The sequence below is a fragment of the Choloepus didactylus genome, chromosome 14 (genome assembly GCF_015220235.1).
Source record: "Choloepus didactylus isolate mChoDid1 chromosome 14, mChoDid1.pri, whole genome shotgun sequence".
NCBI classification, from domain to species: Eukaryota; Metazoa; Chordata; class Mammalia; order Pilosa; family Megalonychidae; genus Choloepus; species Choloepus didactylus.
The window spans coordinates 24,491,122-24,511,933 of NC_051320.1; the positions used below are offsets into that span (position 1 = coordinate 24,491,122).

Here is a 20,812-nt window from a genome sequence, read left to right on the forward strand (position 1 = left end):
AATATTAATGTTCCAATAAAGTGGAAAAATTGCCCTTTGCAGAAGTAAGGTTATTTGAGAATGTTGCTTTTAAACAGAAAACAACTAAGGATTCCTGGAAATTAAAATCACACTGCACCCAGAAGACATGTTTCTGGTTTGAATTGTTGGAACAAAGTGACCGCAATGGGAATTACTCACACACAGGGCAAAATTTAACCCATTTGAATTTTCCCATTGTTGTTCAGGATATTAAATACTTAGTTAAAATATTTACTACAGGTTCAGAACACCATTGGTTTACATGTTTGGGATTACACGCAGTTTTGGATTCGTAATTATCTTTTACTAAATTTAGATTTTATTCTGGGAAGTGATGGACAACTGGAAAAGTAGTACTTATTTTAAAAATTCAAAATCTTTTATGTTGTAGGTCATTTAAAGGAAAGATTGACTTAATAGAAAGAAGTAGAAAAATATTCCTAGGGATATTTACAAATCAAATGTAACTTGTCCTTGGAGGATTAAGTTGAGGTCTTGGGGCAGACAGTAATTTGCCTAATGTCTACAGTTGTGGAAAATGAATTTGGTTTCTGGAGTCATTAAAACAATTTTGCTCTCTCTGTTTCTATAGTCCTTGAAAAAAGTGAGTTCAAAGATGAACCCCTCCTTTTCCGTTTTTTTGCTGATGAAGAAATGGAAGGATCAAATATGAAGCATCGACTAATGAAACATGATCTAAAAGTTGTAGAAAATGTTATAGCTAAATCTTTATTGGTAAGTTTATTAACATGTGATATGAGTTTTCTTCTTGATAGACATTAGCAGGAGACTATGACATTTAATGGTGAAGCATATTACATCATTCTGTTTGATTTGTAAGTTTTTTTTATGATTGCTTCAATAAAACTGTTAATATTTTTCATTTCAGATCAAATCTAATGAAGGCAGCTATGGCTTTGGGTTAGAGGACAAAAATAAAGTTCCAATAATAAAGTTGGTAGAAAAGGGTTCTAATGCAGAGGTAATGTGAATTAGCATTTTTATTTTAATTTATTGTATTGGCTTACAAGCATTAAAGTTCTAAACAGATAGTCAGCTGTTAATGCTGATTGAGGCTCGCTCACCTTGCCAGACTTTTAAAGAAAGAAATCTCATGATCATTCATTCATTCAGAAATATTTATTTAGTAGCTACTATATGCTACACACTGTTCTAGGCCCTGGAAAAGCAGCAATGAACATATCAGTCATAATTCTCTGCCCTCATGGAACCTACCTTCCAGAGTCGCATCCCAAGTATATCAGATACAGAGTTTCCTTACCTTGCTGCCAGTCTTGTAAAATGTTTATTTCTCAAGTAAGCTTCTCAGGGTTCACATCTTTAATAAAGAATGTGAGAATGAATGAAGTGTAGCCTTTAAGTTTGAATCCATTGAATGCTAGTGGTAAACTGTAAACTGTCACTTTCCTTCCATCTCCCAGTGCCTAATGTCTCTGCCTTTTAGCAAAATAGAAGTTTATGCAACACACATCTTAAAAGAGAGCATGCTAATTTCAAACAGAATAACTGGGCAGCTCATACTCCTGTTAATTGGTCTGGACAATAAAATGTTATTTTTAACACTTTTCCATGAGAAGGAAATGTTTGTCCCAGGCATTTTAGAGGACATTCTTAGAGCATCATTTCATCTGACTATGTCACTGATTTAATGTCCTCTCCCAGGATTTCCTCATTTAGCTGGTAACCAAAATTGTAGGTAGTTTAGAGGCAACAAGGTTAGTTAAGAGCATCCTCACTGGCATGGAGAGATAATGTCTTCCATGTCCTCTTTTCAGCCAGCATCTTACATTTTTGATGCCCCTTTTCTTGTTGGAGCTCTCTTCTTTGGATTCCATGTCACTCCTCCCCTCCGCATTGGAGATTCTTTTGCTAGGTCAAGCTGGAGATGCATATTTGGATGTGATCGATCTATGTGCAGAGGTTGAAACACTCTGAGTTAATTGGATAGAGAGGGAAAAATGGTCAAAAAAATTAACCTGGAATCTTGCTATACTTAGAAGGATGAAATAAAGATATGAACTATCAAATATAAAAGAATAAAAAGTGACAGGAAGAGTACAATGTAAGTCAAAGAGGAAGGGGGAGAAAATTCAGCAAGGATTGGTGATCTAATGTAAAACTAGTACAAGGAGAATGAATGATAACTGTGTTATCTTGCCATAGTTCTGCTCTGTGAATTTGTATAAAATCATTGCAGATGATTAAAAGGCCCAAATCTATAAGCTCTGAACCTTTTCAGATTCTAATTCTGTGAAAAATTAGATTCCTTATTAAAATATAGTTGGAAGTAATTTTGCATTTTCTCCCTTAGATGGCTGGTATGGAAGTTGGAAAAAAGATTTTTGCTATTAATGGTGACCTAGTTTTCATGAGACCTTTTAGTGAAGTGGATTGTTTCCTGAAATCATGTTTAAACAGCAGAAAGCCTCTCAGAGTTCTCGTGAGCACAAAACCAAGAGAGTAAGTTGTATGTTTTATTTGGGATTTTTGAAACATTCAACATAAATGAGTAGAATAAAAAAGGTAAATAAGTAAATGTCTAAATGGGATTGGGAAAGCCATAAGGACCACACTCCACTTTGTCTAGTTTATGGATGGATGAGTAGAAAAATAGGGGAAGGAAACAAACAGACAAAGGTACCCAGTGTTCTTTTTTACTTCAATTGCTCTTTTTCACTCTAATTATTATTCTTGTTATTTTTGTGTGTGTGCTAATGAAGGTGCCAGGGATTGATTTGGGTGATGAATGTACCACTATGTAATGGTACTGTAAACAATCGAAAGTACGATTTGTTTTGTATGACTGCATGGTATGTGAATATATCTCAATAAAATGAAGATTAAAAAAAAAAAAAAGCAGACTAAAAAAAAAAAAGAATAAGTAAATGTCTAGATTTAAGCATCCATTTTTTAGAATAACTAAAAGTCATTATTATCACTAATACCAGTCTTTAGATGATGGGAGAAACTACATTGCTTATGAAAAAAACAGGCTTGTAACTCAAACCAAGTAGTTTCAGTAGAAATAACACTTGCCTTTTGCTGCCCAAAGTTTCTTGGTCTGAGCTGGGTTAGGTTTGGCTTCAAGTGGAGTAAACTAGTAGAGCACTTGAGAAGAGAGAACTGGATTCCTCAATGTTCAGCTCTAAGAAGTTCTGGGGATATGAATTGATTAGACCCCTTTTATAATTATATGCTTATCTGAGATGGGGATGGGGTCAAGGGTGAAATACACTCCATGCTTGAGTATGTTTAATAGTATGTCCATACCTTAAAAAAAAAACTTTCTCTCTCTGTCTCTCTGTCTGTGTCTCTAATCTGTCTTTCCCTCCATAAATCACCTATCTATCTGTCCATCCATCCATCCGTCTGTGTGTCTATCTAATCTATCTATCATCTATCATCTACCATCACCTATCTCTAAGAGCTATCTAGGATTAGAAAATAAATCATGTTCATGACAGGAAAATTAGTACAGAATTTCTAAATATATTTTTCTTAAAATCATATCACACATAAATAACAATTAGCTTTTTGAAATTTAACAGTCATTTATTTCTAAGTATTGACACATATAAACAATTATGTATTTACAAAATGGGATCATGTTTTATATTCTACTTCACGATCTTTTTTTTTTGAATCAACAGCATATTAAGCATATACTTCTGATACATTCTCATTTCTTCTGCAGATCATTTTCATCGGTGGCCTACTGTACCCTTGTCAGGTTTACCGTGATTCATTTAACCGGCCCCTACTCTTGGACTTTAGGTTGACTCGTCTCTTCATGATTATAAATAATGCTGAGATGAACATCCTTGTGGCTAAATCCTAATTTACATATATTAGTAGTTCCTTTCTAAGGAGAAGTCAAAGGAAATAACCATTTTATAGTATTTGACACCCTGGCCTCTAAAAAACTAGTAATAATTATACTTCCACCATTATTGTATGAGAGCGCTTATTTCCTCACACCTTCCTCAGTGTTGAGGATTATCATTAATACATGATAACATTGCAAACACACTATATCTGGAGTAACTTTTCCTGGGAGTAAAAGCATTTCTAGAAACTACCAATTTATTGCTGTTCGTTTCCACATGGATGTTCTGTAGGTACTATGCAGTCTTCATCATCTCCTGCACTTGTGTCTCACCCTAAGATTGGTGGCATTGCCTTGTGCCACGTTGGCCAAGTAGAAAACATCAAAGCTGTTGTTGACTCCTTCTCTCCTTCCATTGCTTGTCAGTCCCACCTCCTAAATAATTTTCAAATTCCCTTTGTTTTAAAAACATCTTCCACCATTTTCTGAGACCTTTTAACTCCTCTGTGAAGTCTTTCTGGAACTGTCCTGATCATTAAAAATTAATTTCTCCTTCCTTCACTCTCTGAGGTTTTTTTTTTTTTTTTTTTTTTCGGTTTATTTTTTTGTTTGTTTTTACTGTATTTACTGTATTTATTTATCTGTGTTGTTTTGTCTGTTTCTCCTACAATGTTGTTTCTTCTTTAAGAGAAGGAATGATAGTATGATGCATAGAGAGTTGTACTCAGTTCCTGGCTTGATGCTTTGCTCACAGTTATTCTATAACATTTTTTTTTTAATGAATAGAAAGTAAGGAGTTGTTTTTGCTGTAAAGAAAAATGCTGAAAACTTATCTTGGTTCTCTTAGTAATCCTTTTCTGTTTAGTACCATTTAATTTTGAGTGAATAGTGATGAATGAATGCTTCTTGGAAACCTTTCAGTACAGAGAAGTATAGAAGAAAAATGCAGAAGAAAATAAGTGGTATAATTCAGCTCTTTTAATTTGAGTCCATTGCAATTTAAGTTACAAACTAAATATTGTAATGGATTATAAACTATTGAATAAAAAATTTCCATAAGTCCATGTGATAAAAATAAATGAATGAATAAATAAATGGGGGAGAAGGGACAGTTCTTTCAGTTGAATTTTGATTTGTATATGAAGATGAAATCAGGGAAATAGAAAATCAGCATCAGGTAATAGTTGTTGCAGGCAGAGTTCATCAATGGATGCTAAAATTAGTAACCAAAAGTATGGTGAGGAAGAAGGATGCTTGCATAATTTCAAAGGATCTCCCCCCCCAAAATAATTAATTATAAGGAAAAAGTAGTAAGGATACAGCTGGGAAACCTGACTTAACCCATGATCAAAGTTACCACCAGAGATACGATGCGATTAGAAGCACATAGAGGAGATTGTGAAGATGGCGGCATAGAGAGGAGAGGAAGCTAACTAATTCCCGTGGAACAACTGAAAAAAACCAGAAACAACTAGTGAATGATCCAGAATAACCGTTGGGGGGGAGGCAAACGAGACCATCCACTCATTATCCACCAACCTGAATTGGGAGGAATGCCGGAGATCACAGCATAAAATCTATAAGTAAAACCTGCAGATCCAAGTTGTGAGACCCCCTCCCCCACAGCCCGAGCTGCAAGGCCTCGTGGTGCCAGAGAGAAGCTCTCTCCCAGCAAGCGAATATAGCTCAGCTGAGCTCCAGCTGGGGTTTTAAGTAGCGAGTGTGAACTGCTCACTACAGGTGCGAATCCCCAAAAAATAGACAGTGGCTTTGGGTGATGACTGACCTTGGAGAGCTGGAGGGTCACCCTGGACTAGGTTTGAAGGGGACTATCTGTTTCTTTTTTGGCTCAGTGGAGAAAGCCCCAGCCATTTTCAGTTCCCAGTGCTGTGACTCAGAGAAGGGTGGAGATAGCGCAAACAGAGAGAGACCATTGAAATGCTAATGCCCTCCCCCTAGGGAGTCTATCTTCTCTAAGAGGAAAGGGGTGGGGCCCTTTCCATTCAGAACAAGACCCCAGAGCCTGGGGGAACACGGCCACACCTCCTCACACGAGTCAAGAATTATAGGCTATAACGTAGACACAATAATTGTAATAGTCCCTAGATTGTAAGCTCTTACAGCAGTTAACTCTATCCCTGAATTGTAAGGCCTATCTCTAAACTTTAAGATGCTGATCCCCTAGCGTATGTTGTCACAGACATTGGGACTGGCGGTTTGATGTGCTGAGCCCTCAAGCATGGGACTTGCCCTTATGAAGCTCATTACCACAAAGGAAAGTCTTAAGTTGTATGTAATGGTGCCTGAGAGTCTCCCCCTGAGTGCCTCTTTGTTGCTCAGATGTGGCCCTCTCTCTCTCTAACTGAGCCATCTCGACAGGTGGACTCGCTGCCCTCCCCCCTACATGGGACCCGACTCCCAGGGTTGTGGATCTCCCTGGCAATGCAGAGTATGACTCCCGGGGATGAGTGTGGACCCGGCATCATGGGACTGAGAGTATCTTCTTGACCAAAAGGGGGATGCAAAATGAGACAAAATAGTTTCAGTGGCTGAGAGATTCCAAATGAAGTCGAGAGGTCACTCTGGTGGACATTCTTATGCACTATATAGATAACACCTCTTAGGCTTTAATGTATTGGAATAGCTAGAAGTAAATACCTGAAACTACCAAACTCCAACCCAGCAGTCTGGACTCCTGAAGACAATTATATAATAATGTAGATTACAAGGGGTGACAGTGTGATTGTGAAGACCTTGTGGATCACACCCCCTTTATCTAGTGTATGGATGAGTGGAGGAATGGGGATTAAAAACTAAAGGACAAATGGGGTGGGATGGGGGGATGATTTGGGTGTTTTTTTTCACTTTTATTTTTTATTCTTGTTCTGGTTCTTTCTGATGTAAGGAAAATGTTCAGAGATAGACTGTGGTGATGAACGCATAACTATGTTATCATACTGTGGACAGTGGATTGTATATCATGGATGATTGTATGGTGTGTGAATGTATTTCAATAAAACTGAATTTAATAAAAAAAAAAAGAAAAAAGAATTATAGGCTAAAAAGGAGAAAAAACCCATGATTTTCAGCCATCTCCCCAGCAGGTGGGGGCACTCCTACCCAGGGTTGAACCCACAGCACAGAGCCACGCCAAGAAACCAGTGTGACAGGGAGTCTTTTCCTGCAGCACTGCTCACACACCACAATATCGGCCATGGACAGTGGCCTTGAATACACCCACAGCTGATTGTCCTGGAGCTGGGAGGGTGGAGCAGTGCGGAAGGGGGAAGTTAACGTGTCCCATTCAACCATCTTTGAAGCAGGCTGGGAACACCCCTGCACAGCCTGGTGTCCCAGGGCCTCCCTGGAGGCCGGCGCGCACTTGTGACGTGGCATGGCCCTCCCTCCCTCAGCAGAGGTCTTGGAAGAGCACAGCAGGGAATGGGGAACCACTCGGAAATCCCAGGGAACCTACGCCAATACCAAGGACTTTTGGATCAGCAGCAGAGAACAGCCTTAAATCTCTGGGAACACCTGGGAGGTTTGATTATTAAAGCTGCCCTTCCTCCCTAACCGCTCAGACGCATGCCCCTCATTTGGGGCAGACGGCACCAACAGCACACCCAAATTAAGTGCACTGAGTAGACCCCATGGGGATCAGATCCCCACATACCACTTGATAGGGTTGGGGAAAGCTGACTTGAGGGGAATAGGTGACTCATGGACGTCATCTGCTGGTTGGTTAGAGAAAGTGTTTGCCACCAAGCTGCAATTCTGACAAATTAAAGATCAAGTCAAGCAAATGCCAAGAGGCCAAAAACAACAGAAAATCTTAAAGCTTATGATAAAAGCAGACGATATGGAGAACCCAAACCGAAACACCCAAATCAAAAGATCAGAAGACACACAGTACTTGGCACAATTAATCAGAGAACTACAGACAGGCAATGAGAGCATGGCACAGGATATAAAGGAAATGAAGAAGAGCATGGCACAGGATATAAAAGACATAAAGAAGACCCTAGAAGACTATAAGTAAGATATTGCAAGAGTAAATAAAAAAATAGAACATCTTATGGCAATTAAAGAAACTGTAGGCCAAATTAAAAAGACTCTGGATACTCATAATACAAGATTAGAGGAAGTTGAACAACAACTCAGCCTCCTTGAGGACCACAGAACAGAAAATGAAAGAACAAAAGAAAGACTGGGGAAAAAAAATCGAAACAATTGAAATGGATCTCAGGGATATGATAGGTAAAATAAAACATCCAAATTTAAGACTTGTTGGTGTCCCAGAAGGGGAAGAAAAGGGTAAAGGTCTAGAAGGAGTATTCAAAGAAATTGTTGGGGAAAACTTCCCAAACCTTCTACACAATATAAATACACAAAGCATAATTGCCCAGAGAACTCCAAATAGAATAAATCCAAATAAACCCACTCTAAAACATATTCTGATCAGACTGTCAAATACTGAAGAGAAAGAGCAAGTGCTGAAAGCAGCAAGAGAAAAGCAATTCACAACATACAAAGGAAACAACATAAGACTAAGTAGTGACTATTCAGCAGCCACCATGGAGGTGAGAAGGCAGTGGCATGACATATTTAAAATTCTGAGAGAGAAAAATTTCCAACCAAGAATACTTAATCCAGCAAAACTCTCCTTCAAATTTGAGGGAGAGCTTAAATTTTTCACAGACAAACAAATGCTGAGAGATTTCACTAATAAAAGACCTGCCCAACTTCAGATACTAAAGGGAGCCCTACCGACAGAGAAACAAAGAAAGGAGAGAGAGAGAGAGAGAGAATTTTAACAGACGTATATAGAATGTTACATCCCAGGTCACTGGGACACACATCCTTCTCTTGTAATCATGGATCTTTTTCCAGAATGAACCGTATGCTGGGACATAAAAACAAGCCTCAATTAAAAAAAAAAATGAATTTGTTCAAAGCACATTCTCTGACCACAATGGAGTACAAATAGAAGTCAATAACCATCAGAGACTTGGAGAATTCACAAAGATCTGGAGGATAAAAATGAGGGGGAGATGAAAACATTCCCTGATAATCAAAAGCTGAGGGACTTCATCACCAGTAATCAATCCTATAAGAAATGCTAAAGGGAGTTGAGCAGGCTGAAAGGAAGGAACGCTAAACAATACATAAACTGTAATGATAAATCAGTGGTTTTGGACTCAATGTAAAATATGTAATTTTTGACAAGAAGTACATAAAGGTGGGGGAATGATGGAGCATAGGAACATAGTTTATATGTCATATTGAAGTTAAGTTGGTATCAAAGAAAAACAAGATTGTTATAGATTTAAGATGTTAAATTTAAGCCCCAAACACAAAGAAAGTAGCAGAGAATGTGACCATAGAGATGAAAAGTAGAGTAGGGGTTCCAAGAAGTGGGGGAAGGGGCAATGGGGAGTTAAGAAATGAGAGTAGGGTTTCTGTTTGGGGTGAAGGAAAACTTCTAGAAATGGATGTTGGGAAGGTGATAGCATTGCAACATTCTAAATGTGATTAATCCCACTAATGGAATGATAGGGAGGGGGTGGAATGGGAAGATTTAGGCTATATATGTTTCCACAATTGAAGGAAAAAAAAAAAAAGACAGTCTAAATAGATGACAATTAAATGCCAAGGATGCTCCTGGATGGGATCTGAGGATGGAGGAGAGGAGGCTCAAAGGGACACAGATGGGACACAAGAAAAAAAAAAAAAGGAAATACAGAATGTAAGCTTTATATCAATGTTGAATATCTTGATCTTCTTAGCTGCACTTAATGAGATTGCATAAAAGAATGTTCTTGTCCATGGGAAAGATATATGTGAATTATATTGTTTGTTCAAAGATATGTGCAGCTTGCTCACAGATGTTCAGAGGACAGAGCAATAGATGATGGATGATAGATAGGGAGGGAGGGAGGGAGAGAGGGAAGGAAAGAAAGAAACGGTGGTGTGACAGGATGTTAAAAGTGGTGGATCAGGGTATTGGGGGAGGGGGGTCGGGGTATGCTGGAGTTCTGTGTATGGAGTTTGTACTGTTCTTGCAACTGTTGCTGTAAGATTGAATTTATTTCAAAATAAAATTTATTAAAATAAAAAAATAAAAAACTTTAGATACAATAAAAAAAGAAGCACATGGCATTGCTTCTGTGCTATGCTTGTCAAAAATGCATAACCTCAATCTAACCATGAAAAAAACATTAGAGAAACTAAAATGAAGCAATGTTCTACTAAAATAATTGGCTAGTATTCTTCAAAAGTTTGAAGCTCATGAAAGACTGAGGAGCTGTCGCAGATAGAGGAGTCTGAGAAGATAAGACAACTAAATGTAGAAAGGGATCCTGGAATTGATCTGGGATCAAAAATCTTACATTAGTGGGAAGACTGGCACAATTTGAACAAGGATTATAATTAATCAATAGTATTGTTTCAGTGTGTTTTTTGGTTTTGAAAATTCTCCTTTGGTTACATAAGATCAAATAGTATTGGGGCAGCTGGGTGAAGGGTCAATGGGAACTCTTTGAAATATTTTTTACAACTTTGCTGTAAGTCTAAAATTATTTCAAATAAAATGTTAAAGAATTCGTCTCTGGGTTTTTATGAGTTTATTTGTAAGTTCATTTATAGTGTTGCTTTTATAAATAACAATAATTTTTTTATAAAGTACAGTATGAAAATTTGAGGATGATCCACAAAATACACATCAAACTTAACAAATAAAATTTTGTGTGAGCCTTGTGGGCTTGTTTCCAGGACCCCAAATGTAGTGGATTTTTCTTTTCTCGGTTCTCTCTGGTGAAGACCATGAACTTTATGGTTGCATGGATTCAAATCCCAGCCCTGTATCTTACTGGATGTGGGTGACTTGGAGCACGGTTATTAACCTTGAATTGACTTTGAATTAATTGAGAACCTGCAGATAAGTGCTTAGCGTAATTTCTTAATGTACTATTATGATACCAAAGCTATTGTTTGAAATGTATATTATTTATCAATAGTAATAAGCAACTTCAGTAATTTTAAGATAAATAAAAGTTATCACTTCAAAAACATAAAGGTTGCTGATTTTACCTATGAAACTTTCTAAAATATGGAGTAGTCTCTCCTATCTTAAAATGTGTACACACACACACACACACACACACACACACACACACGTAATATGGGTAATATGTTATGTTCCCTGGCCAATAAGCTGTAGGAGTCAGCTTGACCGACTTTGGCTCTGGAATAGCTGGGTGCACTGTTTATTTTATGAGCCAAAGTTCAATGTGATGGGCTAGACTGTGGCTACCCCTTCAGTCTCTTCCTGACAGTGTTAAGTCATTAAGGTAAATTGTATTAGCTTCTACTGGCAACTTTCCAGGTGGTCTGAAAGAGTGAGTGTGACTCATTACAGTAACTACTTTAGTAAGGCTTTGAGCCAGAGAGCAGCAAAAACACCACAGGAATGTCTTTCCTCTCAGCATAGTTATGACATGTTACTGTTCCTTCATCAAACTTGAGGCATGGTAAGACTGACTTTGCTGCCTACCTCTCGTTACTTTGAAGATATTTGAAAGCAGAACAGACTGGAAAGAAATAATGAGAAATGCTCCAAAACAATCGTTAGTAAAACTAAATGCCCTCTACATGGCCCTCCTAGCCCTGATTTAACCTGCAGATTCTGGTTCAGTGATCACTGACATTTCAACAGTGAGGAGGACTTTGAGGCCATCAACTTCAAACCTTTCATTTTACAGATGAAAAGATAGAAGGCCTAAATAGATTTAGACAAAGCCATAGTCATAAAATTAGATGCTAGATGACTGGGGTTGGAACCCAGTTTCCGCTTCTTCCCTCAGTGTTTGTTAGACAGTGTCTGGAACCTTAGATTCCAGGTCTGCAGGCACTTGCTTGCTGGTTGTTTCAGCATCCTCCTTAGCAAAATGGGAACAGTAAGAGAGCCCTGTGCCCAGGGGCTGCGGAGAACATTCAGTAAATCCAGATTTGTGAAGAACTCAGTGGAGTGCTTGGTAGGTTATCTGTGATGCTCTTACCTGGGTTCTCATTTTATTTTATTTCATTGTTTCTTGATTACATCAAGAGCATTTTTTATATCGTATTTCACAACTTTTCTTGAGGATGAAATATTCAATTTTTCCTTTTTTTTTTTTTAAGTTTGTGTGAAATCCATAACATTTTCTTTATATCCTTATTCTAATTTATTGTTCCTATAAATCACTCCCTCATATTTTCTTACAATAGCTGTTTATAATTTATCCAGTATCCTGATACTTAACTGTTTCTCTTTCGGGGCAAAATGACAAAAATATCAGTGGTAAATACAACATGGTTTTGTTTCCAATCTAGCTGTATTTTACACTTGGTAACATCAAGAAATTTTTCAGAAGGCTTTAGTTCTTTAGCTTCTTAATGTAGTAGATAACTTAGTACCTTATTTTCTACTGGAAATGATACATTTCTGTTCCACTTTAATTTAATTCACCCTTTAAGACGCAATGTAGTGTTCTCAACCAGGAAAACCTATTCTCCAAAGACCATTTTATGAGATGAATACCAACATTTTGACCAAAATGTATAACATGGTGTTTTGTACAAATTTTGTTAGGAAAAGTGCAGTTTTCTTGAAGATTAGAGTAGACTCAGCCTTCCATAGCAATATTATAAGGCTAGAAAGACTTTTCTCAGAAAAAAGAGTTGAGAGACCACTATGCATACCTCACAATCTGAAAATCACAACAATTCATCGTGGCCTGAAAGTTCTACGTTATTTTGGCAAAAGTGAACTCTCATTTGCATTACATAGAAGCATGAGCTGTCTCTGTATTTTTTTTCATGCTCACCAGAATATGCATTATTCCCTCTTATTTTCCTTAGCCAGTTATCTTTCATTTTCAAGTGTGTCTTTTGACAGACAGTAGTAACAAGGTTTAAATGGCTACAGCCCTGAACACCAAAAAGTATTTAACCAGGGATGGAGAGTAAATTAGTTATCTGGACTCTACCCCACCAATATACAAATCACTTCATTTTATTATAATAATATTATCAAGGTTCCTAGAACAATTTACATTTCTATCATTGAATACCTGCCACTGCTGTGCCAGCCTCATCCTTCAGACTTAAATACAGAACATGCCTTTCTTAAGTGTTAAATGCACAGTCTTGCTCACACTGCCTCCAATAGTTATTTCATAAGCTGAAAATAAGTGCTGATGCACCTAACTTCTTACCCTAATATGCCCTTAAAGTGCTGCTGAAATTTGTACCATGATTCATTCATCATCTTTTGGAAAACACTTTTGTTTCTTGGGCAGCAAGGGCTATCCGTGAAAACATATTGCATTTTATTTATTTGTCTTTCCTCTGTGCTGCAATTTATTATACTCATTTATATAGTTATGATGTTCAGTCTTCTCTCTCATTCTCTGCTTTTCATTGTTGCTATCTGATTTCTCCTCCCTTCTGTGGAGTAGCTCATTTATTACTGCCAAATTGGACCTCCTTCACCGTGTGCTTTAACAGCTTACTCTCATTCTCCAGCCCCTCATATTCTTTTCAGCATGAGTTCATTTAAAACATTTCTGTTCTTATTCAGCTTTACCTTTTGATGTATTATTATTTTAAAATTTCACTGGATAAATAATAAAGTTAATCATATTCTTAAATTATTTTGATGTAGTGTCTGACAGATCAGTTCTTTATAACTAGTGCTTTGTTCTTGTTCTTTGATAAAGCTCCCAACAGGCAGAAATGTATTAACTGTCTTTCTTTTCTATTAATTTTACAAGGAAATTTCATGGTGCAGTGATTTTTTTCTTTTGTAACAATAAATTAATGAGAGAAACTTCTATTTTATTAAGTACCGACACAGTTCCTAGCATGGTGCAGGGTGATTTGCCAGTAGTATATCTTTTAATCCCCACTGCCATCCTGCACATTATTTACACTGTCATCTTTCTGTGGAAACTCTGGCTCAGAGAAGAAAAGTTGCTCATCCAAGATACCCAACTACTAAGTGACAGAACGAGGAATCCAAGCTAGGTTTGTCTGACCCCAGAACTTGTTCTCTTTTCAGGATACTGCGTTCAGTTCAGGAACTCTGTTTTGCATGTCTCTAGGTGCTCTGTGAAGGCAGGGCCCCTGCTTGTGTCCTCAGTGTGCGTTGTCCACAGTCTTTGCCATGGTAGAACCTCGATATGTATTTATTGGATGAATGGTTAAAGGTCTGAATGACTCTTGTTTTGACCAGTCATGGCATTTTATATTCATCTTACCTTATTTTCTGATTGATCTTAGGACAGTGAAAATCCCCGATTCAGCAGATGGACTTGGATTCCAGATCCGGGGATTTGGCCCATCGGTAGTGCATGCGGTGGGAAGAGGTAAGAGATGCGGCTTGAGGGTAAATAGCCTTCCAGCATGTTTTGGATATTCCTTGCTGAACAGAAATATGTTTCAAACATCTGAAATCATATTGTTAATGATTTTTTCATGGGTCATATTTTTACTCTGTTAACTAAATGGTAATACATTCCTAAAACAGCAATGTGGATGTTTTCAAACTTAAAAATTGTAAGCCATGTTTCCAGTGTTAAAAATTTCATAATGAGATAATGACGTCTCCCAATCAAAGAATAAAGTGACTTTAAGGTTGTCTAAATGTATTTCTTTCTGACTGTAAATAAGTTCATTTTTGTTGTTAATAATTAAAAGATGTGAGTTTTCAGGTTTACAAATGATCTGTACAAGTTATAACTTGTAGTTATATAATCTCTTCATGTACCCCATAAACAATGGATATATCTCACCATAAAATTAATTTTAAATTAAATAATTACAGTGAGCAAAATTTTGTTTGTATTTTGTTTCTATTTGATAGGCAAATAAGCCATTGACATCTCTTAATATCATGTATTATTTTATTTTATATTAACACTAGTACTAATTTAAAGGAGTAATTGTTAGATCTCATTTTGCTAACTAGTAATTAACTTGCTTTTATTGTGAAAAATATCCTATAAGTATAAACAGCCATGTGTTTATCTAACAAGGGACATATATGTTTCCCAGTACTAAGAAATATAAAGCATCTTAATATGATCATCCAACATTAGTCAGGAAAATATGGAGGGGGCTTTGTTAAAAAAAAATTATCGAGAACATACAAGCTAGCTCTTTATTAGATTAAAAACTTGATTTCATTATTGTATATATGGTAAAAATGAATCTAATTTTAAAAACTTGTCTTTTTGCTGAGATGTTTAACACATACAGGTTGATAGACATTTAAGATTTTTCCTATAATTCATTAAATATTATAAAACTGAAATGGGATATTGATCCATCAAGTAACTTTCATTTCACTAGGCAATAAAGCAGTACTTCCCATTAGCAGTACTGTAAAATAACAAAGCTTGAAAGAATCAAGTTGTATCTCTTTTTTTTCCTTTTTTTAAATAAAATTTCATTGAGATATATTCACATACCATGCAGTCATCCAAAGTTACAATCTGTTGTTCACACTATCATCATATAGTTGTGCATTCATCGCCACAATCAATTTTTGAACATTTTCGTTACTCCATACAAAGTAAGAAAAATAAAAATACAGGCAAAGAAAAACACCCGAAACATCCCATACCCCTCCTCCCCCGCTATTAAGTTGTACCTGTTTCACTATTACAATATCATTTAAAGAGCAAAGTTTTTGAAATTTAATAATAGGATAGGTGTAAGTCTGTTTATTCTACTGTTTTCTTCTCAGCAGTAAAACACAGAAATGCTTGTGTGATTCTTTTTTTAGATGCATATTTAGTGAAATGATCTCTGTGTGTGTTTGCTGTAATTACACTGTAAGGAAAAGAAACTTATTTCCCACTTTCCTTCTTCAACCCTTTGCCATGGCCACACACTAGAATTTATCAATAACTGCAGCTTTCACCTTTGGAATCCAAAATTCCAGTATGCCAATTTCTGACTGCAATCTCTTATTTTTGTCTCTTATCATCTTGATTTCTTGGTTGTTCTTTTACACTCCATGAGGACCTCCAGTCTCTGGAACCCTCCTTGGCCTCCTGGTCAGTCGTGCCCTCCTCAGCCAGTGCTCAGCCTCAGGGTGGGTCACTTCAGCCACTCTTTCCAGAACTGCTAGGGCCTTCTGTCCCCTGCCCCCAGCTTCATCCAGCCCGCTTGCCTGCAGCCTTGGATCCATTTAACCGCCTTCACAACTCTTTCTCCTGCATAGGTGGAGAAAACTCACATGGTTATGGAGTTAGGACCTTCCCACTTCACGGTCTTGCTCTCTATTCTGCCATCTTTTTAAGAGTCCCTGATTAGCCCCCGTTTTTTTTCTCATAATAGCTCCCTATTTCCAAAGATGAACTTCCATCTTTCTACCTCACAGACAATGTGAGGCTACCAGGCCTGAACCCCTTAGTGTCCCATACAATTTTCTGCACATACGCATCACTGGCTGTGTCATCATCACCAGCTTTCTCCTGTCCTAGAGGAAACGATCTCCTTTCTGGAGTTCAAGGTTAATCTCTGCAAGTGCTAAAATCCAATCCCCTGAGCACCTCTGAGATTTTGTGCTGTCAGATATCCCACTCCCTGAATCTTCAAGCTTTTCTCCTTATAAATTTTTATAGTATAGGTGGTAGACATGCTCAATTCTTTCCCATGAAAATAAACAAAGAAACAAACTCTTCTTAAACTAAAACAGCAAACTCAAAATCTCTCCCTCCTCCTTGTTTTTCCTGCTAGATCCTTGTACTTCAAATGTGGTCCACACACCAGCATCTCTGGCACCACCTGGGGGCTGGTTAGAACTACAGAATCTCAGTCCCCACCCAGGGATTACTTAGTCAGAATCACATGTTAACAAGCTTGCCAGGTGATTTGTATGCACATCAAAGATTGAGAAGCAGAGCTCTCGAATAATAACACCCAAATAACTTTCATTTGTGTCATTCAGATATTAGCCCAGTGCTGTAGCCGTCTCCCCTTACTCCATCACATCTCCAAATTCTGCCTTGCAAAGCTATCAATAACATAATTGGAAAATCTAGTGGGCATTGGATTTGTCTTGTCCTTGTCTTAATTGAGCTTTCTGTGCCATTTGTTCAAAGTGATTGCTTCCTTTTGCTTAAAATGTTCATCTCTTAATTTCATTTTCCCTTTTGTTTATTTGTTTGCTTTTATTTCAAACCCTCCATATCCACCAAACATACATCCCTCTTTCCCACTCCCCCAGCCCCTTGTAACCTCTTGTGTGCTTTATGTGTCTGTGAATTTGCAATTACTAAATATTTCTTTTAAGTGACATCATACAATATTTGTCCTTATGTGTCTTACTTATTTCACTGAGCATACTGTTTTCAAAGGTCTTCTACATTGCAGCATGTCTCAGAGGTTCATTTTTTCTTAAAGCCAAATAATGATCCACTGTGTATATGTACCACATGTTATTTATTCATTTGTTGATGAACACTTGGGTTGTTTCCATCCTTTGGCTATTGTCAATAATACTGCTGTAAACACTGCTGTACAAGTATCTATTTGGATCTTTGGGTATTTACCTAGAAGCAGAATTGCCAGCTTTTAACTTTTTGAGGAACCTCCATGCTGATTAACACAGTGGCACCGTTTTAGATTCCCACCAGCAGTGCATTAGGAGTTCTAATTTCACTGCATCTTGTCCAACATTTGTTGTTTTGCCTTTTTTGATATATAATAGCCATCCTTGTTGGTGTGAAGTAGCATCTCATTGTGGTTCTGATTTGCATTTCCCTAATGACTAATGATGTTGAACATCTTTTCACATACTTATTGGCCATGTATGTATCATCTTTGGAAAATTTCCTATTCAAGTCCTTTGCCTATTTTTAAAATTCGGTTGTTTGTCTTTTTTGTTCTTGTGTTGCAGCAGTTCTTTATATGTTCTGGATAATAAGCCCTTATCTGATATTAAGCCCCTTACCTCTTGATTTCCAGGAAGGCAGTTTTCAGGTTTTTCTCCGACTCTTCCTCTACTGGCTTCTCTTCATCTATTGGCCCCTTTGCTATTGGTGCTCTCTTCCCTTCTCAGCCTACTTACTCTCCAAAAACAATCTTATTAATCCTCTCTGTTGGTGCTTTCTAAATGTCTGTTTCCAGTCCACATCTCTTTCTTGAGATATCTAATTGTTTACCAATCATATCCATCCAAATGTCCCTGCAGCACCTTAATCGTCAGTATTATCCCAACCTGAGCTTTCCATCTATGCTCTCAAACCTCTTTACTGTGTCTCTTCTCTGTTTAAATGTTTAAATGACTTCATCTGCTTAGTCACTAAATTCAGGCACAGGCATCATCCTGTATTTTAGCCTCTCCATAAACTTAAGTCACCAAACCTCAAATACTTGATCTGGTTCTTCCCTTTATCACTAATGCTACCTTAGTGCCAGCCTGGAAAATTACAGTAGATGTTTATTGGTGATTTAGGCTTTTGACTTAAACTCTGAATTATAATTCTTCAGAATGTTCATCGTACATCCATGGTAAGGTTCAAGCTCCTAGACATGGCCCATGAAGATGTCATAGTCTGGCTCTGCTTACACCTCCACCTTGATCTCTTTCACCCCACTCCCACTAGCAGCTCCCTCGTGGCCAGGGAATTTCCTGCTTCAATGCTTTTTTTTTAGGCTGGTATTCTGAGAATGTCCCAAGACTCAGTTCAATCCAGAAAACCTACTTGATATTTCTGGGACTGAATTTGAGTGGCTATCTAGAAAAAAACATCAATTGTCATCTTGAAGATAAATGATTTTCTAAATGATTTAAAATACTTCCTTTATAGGAAACACTTCTTAAAAAGGAAAGCTCTTCTAACATATTTATAAGTTTTACAATCACTTATTGGCATTAATTATTTTATTATATTTATTAATCATGCTTTGAATATGTTAATTTGCTCAGAAAATCAGATAACAATGATTAGAAGCTTCTGAAGTTCTTAATCCATAGATAGTATCTATCCAAACAAACAAAGTGGGTGGTTGTATATTATCAGGTTAATGATATTCTCTACAAATTCTCTACTGACACTTTGTATATATTCTTAACTCTTATTTTTCTTAGCAAATCCAGCTTGTTTGTAATTGCTAAGAGACTTGATTTCTTTTCCTTAAGAATTTCTTTTTTATGTGTATATTATGTTGTTGGCATTTTTAAAAAAACAGGTGAATACTATTTCAATATTTAGAGAGTTCGTAGAATAAAGATAATTAAATAAAGTATAAGTTTCTGGCTTTCTAATTTTGCCCTTAAATATATATCTTTAGAAAGTTAGATTGATGAGACATTTGAAAGGAAAAATAACTCATTAACACTGTATTGGTCACTTTGCAATATTCTTTCAAAACTGATTCTTAGAGAGGTGGGAAAATATTCTGTTAATCACAGTTTGAATGGCAAGTTAAAAGCACACTCTGAAATTAGATTTTAGCAATTTACCCATTTATGTTTAAAGGAACTGTGGCTGCAGCAGCAGGTCTTCACCCTGGACAGTGTATTATCAAGGTAAATGGAATCAACGTCAGCAAAGAGACACACGCCAGTGTCATTGCCCACGTGACTGCCTGCAGGAAATACAGGCGGCCAATGAAGGTAAACTGCCCTTCCCCGTAAGGCCGCCCTTCCACTCGAGTCCTGTCCGACCGCTGCATGGATCCAGCAGAACACTTCCTTAGGGGACCCAGGGGAGAACATAGGGGAGTGCCAAAGATGAGTGTGGTTTCCAAGTCTAAGCTCACATCTAAAAGCAGTATTGTAAATCTCATAATGATAATTTTATCTGCATAATTGTGATTGCTTGTGTTTAAAGGATTACATGGTATTGTAACAGTGTTACACCTATTTAAAAAGGCTTCTGGGGTCTTTCTTTCTCCCTTCCTCCCTCCCTTCTTCCCTTCCTTCCTTCCTTTTGTAATAAGAATTTTCAAAGGTTAACGGTTTATCAAATGAAATTGAAAACTTTGAACTGTTTCCTTGACCTTTTTAATTGCTTTATAATATTTAATGATTATTGTGTCTGTATTGATTATAAATGCTTATATTTTTTATTGCAAGATTACAGTGAAAGAGTAAAAATTCTAACTGTTATAGGGTCTGTGATTGAATTTTGGTTACATATATTTAGGTAAATGGATTTCACTTTTAAAAGAAAATACCAAAATGCACTTGCAATTGCATAAAATTTTAAACACTATCCTTTGATCAAAATTTCAAGTGCCATTGAAAAAACAAAATTACAATCCTAATTCATATTCAGAGCTTATTAATGTATGAAGTAACAGTGAGACTGTAAGAGAAAGTCCTCTGTGTAATTAACTAAATGTGAAGAAACTTTGAAGGAGAGACGTTGCGATTTTTCTGTCATGAATGGTGAAGTACTCTTTTCTGGATTTGAAACTGTGAGTTTGTGTCATAGGCTGAGACTGATGTCCTGTGAAATATGGAACCTACAAGAAAACAGCTGATCAACTTTGCTTACTAATAAGGTCAAAACTAGCATAGCAAATTGAAATTCACATGTGGACACACAGATTATTCTGGTTGACAGTAGCTTAATAAATATTTGTTGAACTTTATTTTTGAATAAATTAAAAAAATAAGACACTTCTGAAATATCAAACCTTTCCCATTCTGTCAGAATTTTAATAAGTAGCCAAAATGATTTGAGTTTTATTCCTTTCCATTTTCCCTGCCTGCCTTCTTGAGGAGGTGTTGATCATTGAAAGGAGTGAAAGGCAGGTAGGCAGAAGACATAACAAAAGCATTAAATGGACAGAAAAATACACTACATGAATAACACATTGTATCAGTTATCCATTGCTGCAGAATGAACAACCCCAAAACTTAGTGACTTAAAACAGTTGATT

The 20,812-nt window shown here is 36.9% G+C and overlaps 1 protein-coding gene across 3 annotated transcripts in view; it reads left to right on the forward strand.

The window, feature by feature from the left end:
* Positions 1–20,812, forward strand: part of PREX2 (phosphatidylinositol-3,4,5-trisphosphate dependent Rac exchange factor 2) — a 332,829-nt gene that overhangs the window by 147,169 nt on the left and 164,848 nt on the right. For all 3 annotated transcript variants that reach the window (XR_005211591.1, XR_005211590.1, XM_037802580.1), the window contains exons 16-20: positions 614–756; positions 911–1,003; positions 2,354–2,502; positions 14,189–14,274; positions 19,402–19,538. Coding sequence is in view for 1 of the 3 variants with exons in the window: in XM_037802580.1 (XP_037658508.1) it covers positions 614–756; positions 911–1,003; positions 2,354–2,502; positions 14,189–14,274; positions 19,402–19,538 (608 nt within the window). In the remaining 2 variants the exon portion in view is untranslated. The remainder of the gene's footprint in view (positions 1–613; positions 757–910; positions 1,004–2,353; positions 2,503–14,188; positions 14,275–19,401; positions 19,539–20,812) is intronic.